Source organism: Prinia subflava, chromosome 8, assembly GCF_021018805.1.
Source record: "Prinia subflava isolate CZ2003 ecotype Zambia chromosome 8, Cam_Psub_1.2, whole genome shotgun sequence".
NCBI classification, from domain to species: Eukaryota; Metazoa; Chordata; class Aves; order Passeriformes; family Cisticolidae; genus Prinia; species Prinia subflava.
The window spans coordinates 19098458-19113883 of NC_086254.1; the positions used below are offsets into that span (position 1 = coordinate 19098458).

The following is a 15426-nucleotide window of genomic DNA, read 5'->3' on the forward strand; positions in this document are numbered from 1 at the left end:
CAGCCCTCCCGCCCGGACAGAGCCCCCGGATCCGCCCAGCTTGTGCCAACGGAGGCTCGACGACCCTGCCCCCGGGGATAGGAACCCCAAACACCGGGCCCAGCCCCAGCATTCATCTGTTGCACCCCAGATGTGGACCTCCCCAGGGAGACCCACCTCTGTCCCAAGACACACGTGGCACCCAGAGCTTTTGTGTTACAAAAATATTCCGTGCTTTATTTACTCTGTGATAGAAAAATAACATGGCCAGGACCCCAGAGTTTCCCGCCCAGGCGAGGGGAGAGGCAGGGGGCACAGGGCTCCACTTCCCCCGACCCCCTGCCCACCCGACTGCCCTCGCTGGGTGCCCTCGCACCCTGCCACGCTCCTGCTGCACCGGCTCCAGAGGGGACACTGAGGCCGGGAGCCGGAGGGGCTCCTGCATCCTTGGGGGCAGAGGAGAAGATGAAGCCCAGGGACCCTGCCACTGTGGAGCAGAGCACCAGCACGGGCTAGGGGAGCCCTGGCAGAACCCCTCCTCTGCCCTCTGCCCTCACGCACCCCTGGGAACGGAGCGGCGGGGGGAACAAGAAGGCGACATGTACATTCTTAGTGACGACTGCGAAAGCGAACCTGAGGCCGGGCTGGTGGCCCCTGCCCCAGCAGCTCCACGGGGGGATGGGGGGGGCTGCGGGGCCAGCGCTGGCAGAAGCGGAAAGCCGAAGCTGGGCCTCTTGAAAGGAACATACAGGAAAACCATGCGACAAATCCGCTGCCGTTTATACAAGGGCATAAACACCGAAGAGCTGGACGCCAGCCTGTGTTTCGGGGCAGCACAGAGCAAATCCTGGGGGCAGGGCCCACCCGCTGTCCCCTGGCACAGAGACACGAACACAGCACAGTCCCCGCGGCGCCGGGGCCAGGGGCAAGGGAGCAGGCGCCTGCCTGTCACGACTGGGCGTGGGGGATCCACTGACTGTCCACGGGGCGCCGCAGCAGCTCCTCCACGTGCCTCGCCACGTCCATCGTGTCTTCCAGGTCAAAATCACCCTCGGGGTCCAGCACAGGGTCGGGGCTGTGGGAGGCAGGCGGTGAGGGGAGGACCAGCTGCAGCAGTACAGGGATAGGGGTGTGACACTTACTTCTGGGTGTACATGTTGTAAGGAGGCTGGGAGCACACGGCAGGCGAGGGTGCCTGGTCCATGTAGGTGGCCCCTCCAGGGGCAGAATCTCCTGATGCATTGACAAACCTGGGGGGATGGGTGTGATGAGCACTGGCACGGGACAGGATGGGTGCCCCACGGGTGAGGCTGCCAACGTGTCTCACAAGGCTCAGCACCAATGTGGCCATTGGTGGTGGACCTGAGCTCCTCAGTGCACTGGGCTGCTGCCCAACCCAGCCAATTCCACACTGGGAAACCATGGCAACCACTGCCCAGGCTCTGCCTTCGGGGTCACACTTACTCTGGCACCACTTGCTTGATCTGTGGCTTCACGTATCCATCCACAGCTTTAGCTAGAGAGAAGGAAGCAGCACTGAGGCCCCAAGCTCCAGCACACGCCACGACCCCAGGCAGTGCTGGGGGCTCACACGTGGCCAGATGCAGAACCCCTGTGGGGCCCTGGGCCAGAGGGATGCTGAGAACATCAGCTCCATCCTGGCTGGATGCACAAAGGAGGGGACACACGTGGGGTGAAGGGACAGCGCTACCTGGCGTGGACTCACAGAGAACCGGCGTGTAATACTTGGAGAACACCTCGTCCTTGGGCCGGTCGGGGAACACGTAGATGAGGTAACTGAGATCCCCGAGGCGGTCAGCCAAGGAGCGGATGGAGAAGTCCCTGGTGGTGAAAGGCATCAGGTTCCAGAACATCCTCTCAGCTGCAAGACAAGTGTGAGGATCATGGTGATTCCCAGAGTTTGCAGAAGCTCCTGGCCATGCTCTGCGAGGTCACATCAAGCAGCAAACAGCACGTCCCACACTGCACCCCTCCCCCAACAACAACTGAGAAGAAAGCACAGGCTGCCAGAAAATGGGGTAAGATAGGAGGCACAGCGAAGCCAAGGCAGGTTTGGCCTCATCCTGACACATGGGGGGCTGGTTCCCCAACCAAGGGGCTCCATGGGGCTCTGTGGTGCTTCTCAGCCATGTGACCCTCCAAAGGGCACTCCTGTGAATGGCAACAGACTCCTGCATGGCGTCAGGCCACCCCTGACAACCCCTGCCCTGTGGAGCACCACAGGGTTTCGTACAGTCCCCAGGGCTGGGTTGGAGGGTTCAGCCTGGTCCCTCCTCCCTGCTGCTGCCAGCATTGAGGCCTGACACAGCCAGGGCTGCAGTGAGTGAGGGCAGCACCGCTCCCCACAGGACAGCCAAGGCATTCTGGAAGCTCTGGCGCTCCCTTCTTTGCTGAGGATGGCTCCAGCATGCCTGCCGTGGCAGTGCCAGTACCCCACGGGCACGAGGTGGCCTGGCTGGGGCCAGGGACACTCAGCCCAGGGATGCCAGCGCCGGGCACACACTCACAGGAGTCGAACTTCCAGGCGATGGTGATGCCACCGATCTCGGAGTCGCTGAAGCGCAGGAGGAAGGTCCCGTCGGGCTTGTTGATGAGCAGGTCGTGCGCCTGCTGCTTGTTGACGAAGCCCAGGATGGCCCTAGGCAGAGTAGGGCGTCAGGGCTTGGGGCTCGGGCCAGGCAGCACAGGGCAGGGCGGCTCTTACCCGTCATTCCAGTGAGGCTTCAAATGCTTCTTCAGCACCTCCATGACCCCGTCAAACCACTGCCAGAAGGTGTAATTCCTCCCAGGCAGGTTTTCCTGTTGAAAGCCCCAGAAAATGAGCACTCCTGTCACCAGCCTCTGAGCCTCTGTTACACAGCACAGACACTGCAGAGACTCAGGGACCCCCAGGGGGGTGTATCCCCTCCAGCCCCATCAGCACGAGCACTTAGGGGGCTCTGGACAGAGCCCAGGCCACTTACCCGGTTGAACTGGGACCAGGACACTGTGGTGCTGCTGTAGTCCTCCAGGTGGGAGCTGGTGCTGTTGAAGAGCTTTTGTGCCAGGAACACCAGGTTCTCCTTGGTCAGCCCACGGCTGCTCTGCACCTCTGCCTTGAACTTCATGTTGAGTGCCTCGCAGAGCTGCGGCCACTGCACCTTGTCGGGCACAGCGAAGGGCACACGGCCCTGGGGGCAGAGAGCATGGTCAGCACCAGCTCTGCCTGGTGCCCCCAGGAATGTCCCACCAGGAGGCTGAGCCCTACTCCCGCAGCCACTCAGGGCAGATGAGGCCTGTCCTACCCCCATGACACTGGCACTCACGGGCTCAGCAAAGGCATTGTCCCAAAGCACGGTGGCCGTGGCATTGTTGTCCTGGCTCCCATGCACAATCACCACCACAGGCAGGGACAGCGTCTGCCGAGAGGAAGGAGACCAGAATGGGCTGTGGGGCACCAAGGGAGCTTCACCCACGGGCACCTCTTTGGCCCCAGCCCAGCCCCACTCCTGTGGGGCACAGTGCCCATGGCTTGCCTAGGGCCTGCAGAAGGGCTTTACCTTCACCTGGAAGACCAGCTCATTCCCACCGACACTGAACTGCGACTCAAAGAGGATGGTGAATTTCTCCTCTGTCACTGACTCAGCCCCGCGCCGATCCGAGCGCTTGATCCGCTTCAGGGACTGCAGGGACACCGGGGTGAGCGTGGAGGGATAGATGGGGACACAGGGTGACCACAGAGGGACACAAGGGGACAGGACGGGGAACCAGGGGCACTCACCATGTTGCGGAAGTGTGCGCTGAGTGTCCCTGTGGCCTGGTGATATTCCATCACGCAGCAGTTGTTGAGGATCTCCCCGCTGCTCTCACTGCCACGGGAACACACGGAGTCAGGGGACCACCAGGACTGGGAGCTGTGCAAAGTGCAGCCCTCACCCCCCTCCATGCCCTGTTCCCACTGCCTTGGCAGCCCCAGCCACACCCCCAGTCCCCGGCATTACTTGCGGGTGCTCTCATTCTTCAGCAGGGCCTTGGCTTGCTGCTCACTGATGATGGTGGCCTTCACTTGGGGAGGGTTCATGTGCACATTCAGCTTCCCCCCCACCAGGAGCCGCACGGTGGCTGCAAACTTGGTCTGTGTCTTCAGCACTTGGGGAGGCTGCTTCTCGATGATGAAGGTGCTGGGGGGGCAGGGGGATCAGGAGGGCTGGGAAGGGGGCAGGGCCAGCCTGGCCCCCCACCCAGCTGGGCCCAACTCGTACCTGGTGACCAGGGCAGAGATGATGTCGGTGATGGTGCCGTTGAGCTCTGACAGCATCTCCTCCACTGGGCCTGGGATTGGCAGCTGCTGGCACAAGTGCTCGGCACGGCGGATCTGCTGCCGGTTCTGCCAGATGATCTCTGCCAGCTTCTCACACCTGGGGGGAGCAGGGCTCAGCACACACTGGGGCTCAGCACCCCGTCCCACCCCACCCCACCAGGCACTCACCAGGTCTGCAGCACATCCAAGGTGCCCTCGGGTGGGCCCCCATTCCCTGCCAGCTGCTGCCGACGCTTCCACTGGATCAGCTCATCATCCAGGATGGTTGTTTGCTGCTTGCGCAGCAGCTGCAGCGTCTTCTGGTGCTTCTCAGCCAGGTCCTGCGAGATGGGACAACATCAGGGGTGCAGGGACAGGGCATCACGGGGACAGGGCATCACAGGGACAGCATTGTGGGGAGGCAAGTGGCACCACTCACCACGCGGTACTGCTGTAGTGTCTGGGCCTCACGGTGCAGCCAGGCCTCCAGAGATGCCTTCTTCTGCTGCAGCGTCGTCTCCCGTGACATGCGCTCCTGGGGGCCCAGCTGGGAGAGCTGGGAGAACTGGGCTGGGGGACAGGGCACTGTGTTAGGGCTGGCCCTGCCAGCACCCCAGACCCATGGCCCCTCAGACCCCCACCCACCTTGGAGCCGCATGTTCTCCTGGTACTGGATGATGAAGTATTCCTGTGTCTGCTGCAGCTTTTTGAGCTCATTCTCCGAGTCCTGCGTGATAAGCCGCAGCTCCTCGAAGGTCTGGTTGATCTGCAGGTGCTTCTGGGACATGGCGTCCACCAGGGAGCCGGATGGGGACGGGCTCTGCATGGGGCACAGGATGTGCTCAGCACAGTGAGGGGACCCTCCCCATTCCCCACCTCAGAGCTGCTCCCATGACCTTGGGAGCACCCCTGAGCATCCCCCCGGCCCTGCTGAGCCCTCTCCCTCCCCACACTCACATTGTTTGCCTCCCGCACCAGCCGCTGCTCGTGGTAGAGGATGTGCCGGATGCAGCGCACCAACTCCATGGGGCAGCGGTCGTACGTGTTCTGTGGGGAGAGCACTGCCTGAGCCAGGCACGGGGCAGGCACCCCCCTGGCCTTGCACCCCTGCCCACAGCCCCCCACTCGCCTGCAGCTGCGTGGCGTAGTGCCCCAGCTTGATCTTCAGCAGGAAGCCGTCCTCACCCACTTGGTGGTCTGCCTTCTTCTGCAGCTCCTGGATCAGCCCCTCCAGAAGCTGTGTCGCCTTCACATTCTCCTGGGGGTTGTCAAGGTCGATGGAGTCCCTGTGTGCGGAGCAGAGCGGTGTCAGGGCAGCCTGGCAGTGGGGAGCACCCACCTGTACCCCCGGGGCAGGCACTGCCAAGCCCAGCACCCCTCAGGAACGGGACCCCCTGACCTACCACGCCTGGCTCTCGATCCACTGGGACAGGTAGTGCCGCACCTCGATGGGGAAGTGCTGCCCGTAGAGCGCCTGCATCTGCCGCAGGGCCTCGCCCTGGAGCTGCTGGGCCTGGATCCACACCGCCATGCTTCAGCACCTGCAGGAGATGCACTGTAAGGGCACCAGCGGAGACAGGCAGGCACTGTGCTGTCAGGGGTCTGGCCCTGGCTGTCCCCACACCCTCTGCAGCAGTGTCCAGAGTCTCTGGTGCTGCCAGCGCCGTCTCCAGCTGCTGAAAGAAAGGACATGCGGGGGCAGGGGACCCTGGCTCTGAGTCACCCCCTTTTTCTAAGAACAGCCCTGGGGGTGCCCAGGGCCAGGGACGCGCCTCTGCACGGCCTCTCCACATGGTTCTCATTTCCCCTCGCTGCACCACGGGATCGCAGCCATCGCTGGCCACGCGAATGAGGAAACAGGCCAGGGGGAGGAAGGGCTGGCCAGAAATCCAGAGTGACGCAGAGCAGAGGCCCCCCCTGCGCTCACCCCGCTCCTGCCCACACCCTGGCAGTGCCAGCAGGCAGAGCAGCCCCAGTGCCAAGAGCCCACGTGGCACCACAGTCCCTGATGAGTCCCCAGTGCCAGGGACACCGTGTGCCCCATGTCCTGGTGGAGACGCATGGACCTTCCCAAGGCAGTTTTGGGGGCAGCTCTGGCTCCATGCAGGGATTCCACCCAGCCCACAGCCTCAGCTCCCCCGGGGGCAGGCAGGGATGAGATGGTGGTGACAGCACCTCTGTGAAAATCCAGTGGGTCACCTGTGGCTTGAGGGGGCTGAAGAAACAACCTGCAGTTGAGTATGTGAGGGTGATACGATGGTGAGTCACACAGGAGAGCCTGGGGGGCTCAGCGTGAGGGCTCACTCTCCTGAGTGAGGCGACAGCAGCAAACAGCATTTAGATACACTCACACAAAAACCACCTGGGATTTGGCACCACACAGAGGGGCCAGGCAGGGGTGCAAGGCCTTGGACATGTCCCAAGGCCGGGTGACCAGGCCAGGACCTGATCACTGCACTGGGTGGTGACAAGCAGAGGGATTGAGCCAGTGGGGGCTGTGCTTCCCCCTCTTCCCACAGCATTTTGTTCAGCCTCAGAAATACCCAGTGACCCACAGGGCTCCAAAAGAGCTGGTGCTGTCATATGGTCAGGGGCACATGCTGGGGGACAGTGGCAGCGGGTCCAAGCAGAGCAGCCACAGCTGGAGCCCCCGAGCCAGGCACACCCGCCCCTGAGCAGGAAGAGGAACAATAACCCAGAGTTGGCTAAAAATGAATTTTTCCCCTATAAAAAGGGAGGAACGTTTCCACATTCACAGAAATCACCAAGCTGGAAATGCTGCTGGCAAGGAGGGGCCTGGGGAGGCAGAAGAACGCCGGCAAGGAGGAAAAAGAAGGTGGGATGGCCGACAGCAGGACATGCTGCTGTTGGAAACTGTGGACACTTGATAAGGGGCAGAGCCAAGAACAGCCATGCCAGTGCCACTGCACCACAAAGTGACCGAAGTCCCCAGTATTGTGGGGACATCTGCACGGACACAGAGCAAACAGACGCTGCCCTGCACTGTTGATAAAATGGTGATCTCTTCCCATCTCACAGTGACAAAACATTTCCCACTCCACTCCAGCATGTTGTTAAGCAACGAGTCTCTGGCTGCTCTGTGGTGAGCTGGCAGGCTCTGCATTTGGCCAGTGCCAGCCCAGGAGCAGGAGCACCAGTGTCACATCTGCCTCTACAAGGGACCATGCAGTGGCTAATGGTGGCAGAGGTCACCTGGTGTGTGCCCCAAAACACCCTTTGCAGCAGGCTTGAGCACAACCTCCACACACACTGTCAATACAGCAGGATATGCAATTTCTCCTGGGGGAAATCTGTCTCATTTTTGTCTCTGTGTCTCACCCGTGGACAAACCAAAACTCCCTGTGGGCTGCAGGGTACCCTGACCACCCCAGCACAAGCAAACAGTGCCACCTGCCCTGGTGGGCAGACTTTTGGCCCTGAGACGCAGCACGGCTGGGGCAGCAACTCTGTTTCAGCATAAACTGCAGCACCATGGTCCCACTGTGCAGCTGGATTTGCCACTGCCAGCCTTTCCAGACAGCCCTGCCTCCTGCACCTGGCTGCAGCTGGCAGCCACTGCCCTGCCTTGGACCATGCCTGAATCACTTTCCAGCATCACACTCCTCCTTGGCACCACCAGCTGCCTGAGGGATGGATTCACCCCCACGTCCAGAGACATTCACCCACCCCCATGCCACCTCCAGCCCACCAGCCCCAGCAGGGCCACAGCAGCCTCAAGCACTGCCATGGGTCAGCCACGCACGGCAGCCACCAGCCCCAGCGCGCTCCAACAACTGCAGCAGGCAGATAATTGTAGTGGTTTAGGCTACTTTGCATTTACTCGCCGGCAGCGAGCTGGAACCCACCCGTCACTGCGGCTCGGTTAACCAGCGGCACTCGACCACAGCGACGCGCGCACCGGAGACTCACTGCCCGTGGAGCGGGCACTGCCCAGCCTGCCGGGGAGGACCTGCTGAGGACACAGCCCCCAGAGCTGTGGGGAGGGACCCCAGCGCCACACGGAACGGGCAGAGAGAGGGAGATGCCAGCAGTTGTAATTTCTGCCTCTTAACAGCCTCACTGCCCGCTGCTGATGGGGAAGCACTGCCAAACCCAATGCAAAACAGGAGAACCCCACTCAAAAAGGGTGCTCAGAAGGCCAGAGGCACCAGCGAGGAGAGGGGAAGATGGGGAAGGTGGCAGCTCTGCTGGGGCTGGGGGCAACCAGGGGACTGACACGACCACCGTGCAAAAGAGTCGCAGGCACAGTGGCAGTAGGCACCAGCAAGTCCCAAGAGACTGCAGGAGAGCCAGAGCACATCCGTGGGCAGACAAAAGGAGGGAAATGCCTCACAGGATGAGGGCGGCAGTAGCAGCTTCCCACGTGCCACGGGCACGGCAAAACCCAAAGACAGACAGCAGCCTGCCCGGGGCCGGAGCACGCTCCGCTCGGGATGCTCACTGCGGGATGCTCCTCGCACAGAGCCAGCCCCAAGAGCTCCTCGCGAGCAGGACACCCGTGCCCCGGTGCTGGCACAGCCCCCGACAGCAGCCACTTGCCCAGAGCCACGCCGTGAAGGGCCAGGCAGGGGCCAAGGGCTAGACAAAGGCCTGGGGGGACCACAGCAAAGGGCTCTGGCTGTACCCCCCCGCCCCACTCCCTCGACCCGCGCGGTCCCTCCGCCGCGGCCGCTCCCGCACTGCCCTGGTGCTCTCCCGGCCCGGGGCTCTCCGGAGCGGTGTCCTGCCGGCTCCGGCGGCAGCGGCCCTGCGCCCGCCGCGCCTCCCGCCGCAGTAAACACGGACACGTGGTTTCTCGGCACCTCCGGGAACCCGCGATCGCTTCCAGGTCAGAGCCGGCCCCGCTTGTGGCCGCAGGGCCGGACTCTACCCTGGGGCCGCCGAGGGGCTCCGGTGCTGCCCCGGCCAGCGCTGCCCGTGCCCGCGGCAGGCCCAGGGGAAAGGTGTCCTGCAGCCCGCCGAGGCGGGCGGCCCCGAACGAGAGCCCTGCAGGGCAAGATCCGGCCCCCGGGGAGGTGACAGCCTCGGCACGGCGGAGGGCTCCGGTTACCGCAGCACAGACAGCCACCCCTCCGCCCACAGCGGCCCCGTGCCCGCTCCAGCGCCGCCAGGGCCCCGCCGGAGCCCGGTGTGCGGTGTCCGGTGCTGCGGCCGCACTCACCGCGCTCAGGCCCCGCTCTGCTCCGCCGTGCGGCCCCGGGACAGCCCGGCTGCGGCTCTGGGCGGGCGCAGCCGGCACGGCCGGGCTCCCGTTTTCGCTGGCTGCGCACTACAGGAAGGAGCAGAGACCAGCTATTTCCTTCCAAAATGTCAGCTGCCTGCGCGGGACAGCCTGCCCCGGCTGCTGGCAGCCACCTCTGCCACGGCTGCCTGCGGGGCCGGCACAGCTCTGTCCTCAGCAGGTCAGTGGCACTGAGCCCCTGAGGCTGGCTGAGAACCAGGGATGGGACCCCAGGGACCATGCAGGAGTTCGGCATGGGGGGAGATGGGATGCCCTCACCTGCACCCCCAGCTTCACTCAGAGTCCCCAGCACACGGCCCTGGAGCAGAGCCTAAGCCTAAGCCTAACCCCGGTGCCGGTGAGCAGCCCCCGGCCCTGCTCAGAGCTGCGGCACCGGCACGCTGTGGAGCTGGCACACAGGGCCAGGGGCTGCTCGCGTGTTTTACACCGGCCTGTGGTTTCCAGCTCCGGCTGGGAGGCGGCAGCGCCCACCGGCATGGGAGCGAGCTCCTTCTAGAAGCTCGGTGCTTTGATGGGGTTTGTTTGTCTCCCACGGAAAGTGGCAGCAACTGATGGCTTCGCCCTGGTGGCATCAGGGAGGAGGCAGCTGAACCGCTCAGCCCACGCTGGAAACATCTGGGGCCAGGTACCATGACACTCATGAAAGAGGCATGGCTGGCTCTGGTAATCCAACGTGCCCCCAAAAAGAGCAGAGGCGACAGGCCCCACAGCCAGGAGGCAGAGCTGGAACTTGTAGCACCAAGACTGTCCAGGTGTCCCAGCAACTCTGGGAGCCAAAAGCAGAGAATTCACACCGTTAACAAGGAAACCGCATGCATGACCTGGTGCTGCCCAGAGGGGAAGTAGCCCCACACAGGCAGAGATGCCCCAGCTGGGGACTGGTGCCAGGGGCATCAGTGCTGGGGGCTGCCCACAGCTCATCTCACACCACTCTCTGCCTGCCAGCACTTGCCACCCTTGGGAAAGGTCTTCCTCCTCACTGCAGATTTCTTCCAATCAGAGAGGCCCAGAAACCTGCGTCAAACCAAAACCACCAAAATACCCAGCAAAATCCCAGCAAAGTCCCTTGGATCCAATGGCTAGAACCTCGAGAAAACCTCAGTGCACCAAGATCCCCTCTGGGGCAGCCACAGCCAGATACTGGCGCTGGCCTGGCACCAGTGGGATTCCTTCAGACACTGAGCATGCAGCAGGACCAGCACTGGTGGCAGCACACATGGTGCAGCCACATCAGCAGAGCCCAGCCATGCCCATGGACACCAGTCCAGTCCAGTCCAGTCCAGTGTGGCTCCTGCAGGACATCTGCTGTGGGGAGCCCAGTCCCTGCCAGCACTGGTGCTGCCCCCACCATAAACCCCCAGACAGGATTAGTGAGGCTGGGCAGAGCTTTAATTACTCCTGGCTCCCTGGGGCCAAGCAGCAGAATTAACCAGCTTTGGGGCTGGCACAGCAGGGAGTTGCCAGCTCAGGGTTCTGGAGCTTCCCCTGGCTTGGTAGGGGAATCCCAGGGCAGGCACAAAGCCATTGACCACTTGCAGCATCCCAGCTTGGGCAGACTCTGGCCCTTGCCTGGGCAGGGATGTGCAGCTGCCCTGTGCCAGGACACTCAAGGAAGGAATTTTCCCTCCATGCTAATAATGACCAAGTCCCTGTAATGCCACGCTGAGGGCACAGCCCTGGGGTCCCCCAGGTTCTGTGCCAGCCTCCTGCACTGAGGCCAAATCCATCACAGCTCCTGGCTCGGTGCTAATCCCTGCTCAGACCTGCACCAGCCCAAGAGGGACAGGCTGGGCGAAGGACCTGAGGATTAAGCTCATTTCAGCATCGAATTAGTCCCGATTGGGGTCTGGAGACACAATTTCATTTTCTCTGCCATGCTCCAGCGAGCGCACACAACAGCACTAATCCTGCCACAGCCGGAGTGGATTTGCTGGGCAGCACCCAGGTGGGCTGGGGAAGATGTGGGCAGCACAGGCACGAACAGCACTGCTCTGGCTGCATCCGTGCCCTCAGATCGATGCCATGCTCCAGCTCTCCTGGGGGCTGGGGACATGGGGCAGGAGCCTCCTCAGCCTTGTCATGGCTGTCCTGCAGGGCCAGCCCGGCTGGCACAGCACAGGCTTTTGGATGTCTGGTGAGCAGGGAGAGCCAGAGGGGCACCAGAGCAGCTCCTGCATGCCCCCAGTGCACTCCCAGAGTTCATCCCCAGCAGCTGCAGCAGCTCTGCACACAGAGAGACTCTCACACCACGTCAGTGGAGCAGGATGGAGAGGAGTAAAGCCTTGCCTTTGGAAGAGGGGATACACAGATATCCAGGGATGCTGGCAGGAAAGAGGACTAGTCAGACATATAAAACAACTAAAACACCAGTGGTTTGTGCAACAAAATTTGCAAACTCAGAGAGAGGTGAAGCACAGCACACATCCACACACACACAAACATGTTCCAGGAGGGTTTTGGCTTTCCTAGCACTGGGATGCAGCCCCTGAAGCAGCAGCAGAGCCCCTGCCCCTGAGCTGCACCATAACCCTCACCACAGCATCTCCACAAGCAGGGCCAGAGAAGCTGCACCCCTGGGCCCACAGCCCAACAGCAGCAGGGTCGGGTGTTCACACCAGAGAGGACAAAGATCATTTTACAGAGGTTTCAGCTGGTGCAAGGGCTCAGAACTGCCAGCAAGAGTGGCCTCTTCCTCTGCTAAAAGCTTTGCCATTGAGTGATGGGGATGAGAGGCCAGACAGAATGAGCGCCCAGCTCGTGGTGGGCAGAGCTGGGTGGACGCTGCTCTGGCTCTTTGAGGCAGGGACTCTCCAGCACCAGCCTTTTCCCCAGTTCCCTCCCCAGCATAGCTGTGCTGTAAACCAGCTCATAACACAAAGTTACACTGAAAGTGGAGATTGCAAAACTCACCAGTGACTGTTTGAACCAGGAATGGGTTGTGACTGTGCTGTGGTTCAGCTATGCCGCTGTGGCTGTCCCAGCCCGGCAACACATCATTCCTGCTAGGAACTGATTCGTTCCTGATTCATTCCTGAAGCAGGACCCAGGACTCAGGGAAGCACTGGGCATGAAGCGCCTGTGAGCAGCCTGTGTTTCTGGCCCCTCTGGTGCAGCCAGATGGGTGGATTCTGCTTTATCAGCAAGTCAGCTCAGCCCTATCAGCCAGGAAGCCGTGTTCACAGTGTGCCTCCCCCTCGACGTTTCCCAACGCGGCAGGAGCAGCGGCGTGCAGCAGCCTACCTTTTATCAGCCAGCAGATGTTGCTAGAACTGTTGCTGCATGTGAAATTCAGGCATGCCCAGCACCACTTGGATCCCTGCACCAGCCATGCGGTGCCAGGGTAAACACCCCCGCCCCCTTCCTCCCGGGATCAAAACACTTGGGGGTTGCAAAATAGACACCCCATGAAAGGAAAGGCATGCCACAGAAACATTACAGCTGTCGAGGCTACTTCTCCCAGAGCGTGCCGGAGCCCCTGAGCCAGCACGGCCTCCCATGCTGGAGCTGCCTGCATGGTCACAGAGTGCTGACCCGTCCTGGCAAGGTGGGGACTCTAACCCTAACCCTAGCCCTAACCCTAACCCTAGCCATGCCCTGGCTTCCCTGCTTCAAGGGCAGCACTCATGATGTGTGGGACACTGGGAATCACCGCAGCTGGGCAGGCAGAGGGACGCGGCCTCCAGACCCAGGGGATGCTGATGGCAGGGAGGCCCCATTCACCCCACCTGCCGTCCCACTGTGCCTGGGCTCCCTCCAGCTCCCCAGGGCTGCTGTGAAGCCTGTCAAGTGCAGCCCAGCTTACAGTCATTCCTTGCAAACTACAAAGTAATTTCCCAGCTGATGGGGCTGCTTCACTGTACTCGGCCCAACACAGTCACCGCTTGCCGCCCACGACACAGAGGAGTGCAGGGAGCAGGGATTTTTTGCAAGCAGGGTATCTGAGTTTTGGTATCACTCGAGAGAGAGCTGGGAAACCCCATGGCAAAGCCTTCACAGTCACTTTGGAGTCAGCACTTCCCCTGCAGCGAGAGGGGAAGGTCCCTCCAGAGGCTGTGTGCCCTGTGTTAAGCATCCCCAACTGCAGCTTCCTTTGCAGTGAGAGCATCCCTAATCCTGCCCCAAAGCACTGGCCTTGGCACAAGGCAGGTGCAGCAGACCCGGTGAGGTGGCTCTAGTGACAACTGTAGGGGCACAACAGGGCCAAAGCAGGGTCCTGTCAAAATGCTACAAAACACAAGAGTGGGTGACAGCCACCTGTCACGCCCTGCTCCCAGCCCAGCTCTCCCGTGTCCCCGCACACAGGCTGTTGGCACCTCTCAGCCCACACCAGAGCTCCTCCTCCTCCTCGTGCGGCACCCATAGCACAGCAGGGCACAACCCAGCCCTCTCCGGTCCCAGGGATGAGCAGCTCTCCAGGAACTGTTATAAAACCCAGAGAGACAGTCTCCATCCTCACATCCAGCACCTTGGAACCACATCAGGTCAGGCTGCAATCCTGATGACACGAGGACCCGGGCCAGGAGTCAGGACGCAGAGGGGAGAGCTCCCTCCGTGGAGAGCTGGTTCCCGGTGCCCACGGCAGTGGTCAGGCTCTCACTGTGCCTGCACTAAGTGCCCCCTTGCATGCCACTGCTGGGGCTCGCACTGCTCTGGACAGAGGCATGAGCACTGCCGGGATGAGGGCTGGCCGCAGGCAGCCAGCACAGTGAGCCAGCCAACACCAGGAATGTCCTGCTCTAACCAAGCGCCCCGCGCCCCAGGGACACCGTGTGCCATGTCCCTGCTGTGGGCAAACCACGCGGAGCACCCCGGAGCGCAGCCCTGTCTCCCCTCCGCAAGGCACCCCAGGCGCTGTCACCCAACCGGTCACCGCCTGTCCCCGGCCCCGAGCCACGGGTGCCCAGCACGGCGCACGGAGAATCGAACGAGCCAACAACCCCGGCCCACCGGTGCTGCCACCGCAGCTCCGGGCGCGCTCAGCAGAGCCGGGGCGAGCTGAGCCCTGGAGCCCCGGAGCCGCTCGGCAGGGGCTGCCCGGGGTCGGCCTGGCACCAGCCCGGGGCCGGCCGGGCACGGAGCCCTGACAGCTCCGTAACCCTCTGGACAGGTGGCCGCGGTTCCCGCGGGCTCCCAGTCACCGGCCGCGGCCGAGCTGGGTGAAAGGCCACGGAGCGCTGCGGTCCCCGCGGTGTCGCCGCTCCCGCCGGGGAACGATCCCACCCGCCCCGCGGCGCGGAGCCGCGTGTCCCGCCGACAGCAACGGGGCTCGCACTGCCGCCATCCCGGTCCGGCGTGCTGCCTGCGCCGGGACACCCCCGTCACTGCACGGGACGCCCGCCTTGTCCCGGATCCTCCCATCGGCCCGGGACCGGGACTCGGAGCCGCCCGCCGCTCCGGCGGGGCCCGCGTGCGAGAACCGGCCCCGCTCCGCCGGGCGAGGAGCGCCCCCGCCCCGGGATGCGCCGCGGCACCAGGACGGGCCCGGGACGCACCCGCCGCCCCTCGGAGCGGCCCGTACTCGTCACCTCCGCCCGCCCAGGAACCCGCGGGCCCAGCCGGGCCCCGCCGAGCCCCGCGCCCGGCCCAGCTGCACCCACCCGGGGTTACGAAACACCCACAGCGCGGAGAGGAGCGGACCGAGCCCCGGCCCCGCCGCACCCCGCCCGGCCCTACTGCGGAAGGCGGACGGGGTCCGGTCCGGTCCGGTCCGGTCCGGTTCAGTCCGGTCCGGTCCCGGCCGCGATGGCGGCCCCGCGCCCGCCCCCACCTGCGGCCGCGGCGGCGGCTCCGCTGCTCCCGCGGCTCCGGCGGCTCCCGGCGCTCGGCTCCGCCGCCGCTCTGCCCCCGCCGCGCCCCGGCCCGGCCCGCGCCGCCCCGCCCCCCC

At 63.3% G+C, this 15426-nt stretch overlaps 1 protein-coding gene across 4 annotated transcripts; it reads right to left on the bottom strand.

Annotated features, from left to right (window-relative positions):
* Positions 1-188: 188 nt before the first annotated feature.
* Positions 189-15426, bottom strand: LOC134553774 (signal transducer and activator of transcription 5B). Of its 4 annotated transcripts, none has more exons than XM_063403843.1 (19): positions 15310-15426; positions 5683-5820; positions 5409-5565; positions 5237-5326; positions 4925-5099; positions 4719-4849; positions 4469-4620; positions 4242-4397; positions 3981-4160; positions 3761-3848; positions 3540-3662; positions 3306-3398; positions 2964-3170; positions 2705-2799; positions 2508-2638; positions 1691-1861; positions 1444-1495; positions 1122-1229; positions 189-1054 (listed from the first exon to the last, which is right to left on the bottom strand). In XM_063403843.1, the coding sequence occupies exons 2-19, from the start codon at positions 5808-5810 to the stop codon at positions 928-930; spliced, it is 2364 nt and encodes a 787-aa protein (XP_063259913.1). In that variant the 5' UTR covers positions 5811-5820; positions 15310-15426; the 3' UTR covers positions 189-927. The 4 variants fall into 4 exon arrangements, with proteins under 4 accessions (XP_063259913.1, XP_063259914.1, XP_063259915.1 ...); XM_063403844.1 differs by lacking the exon at positions 15310-15426 and adding an exon at positions 9462-9582; XM_063403845.1 differs by lacking the exon at positions 15310-15426 and adding an exon at positions 8984-9365 and having other exon boundaries at positions 1706-1861.

What these genes read in the sequence shown, in the direction of transcription:
- LOC134553774 (XM_063403843.1), bottom strand. Translation starts at nt 5,810, where the DNA reads ATGGCGGTGTGGATCCAGGCCCAGCAGCTCCAGGGCGAGGCCCTGCGG. An exon ending in AAGAATGAGAGCACCCGCAA is followed by an intron (nt 3,849 to 3,980) that starts GTAATGCCGGGG and finishes TTCCCGTGGCAG; the next exon opens with TGAGAGCAGCGGGGAGATCC. An exon ending in TACAACATGTACACCCAGAA is followed by an intron (nt 1,055 to 1,121) that starts GTAAGTGTCACA and finishes TGCCTCCCACAG; the next exon opens with CCCCGACCCTGTGCTGGACC.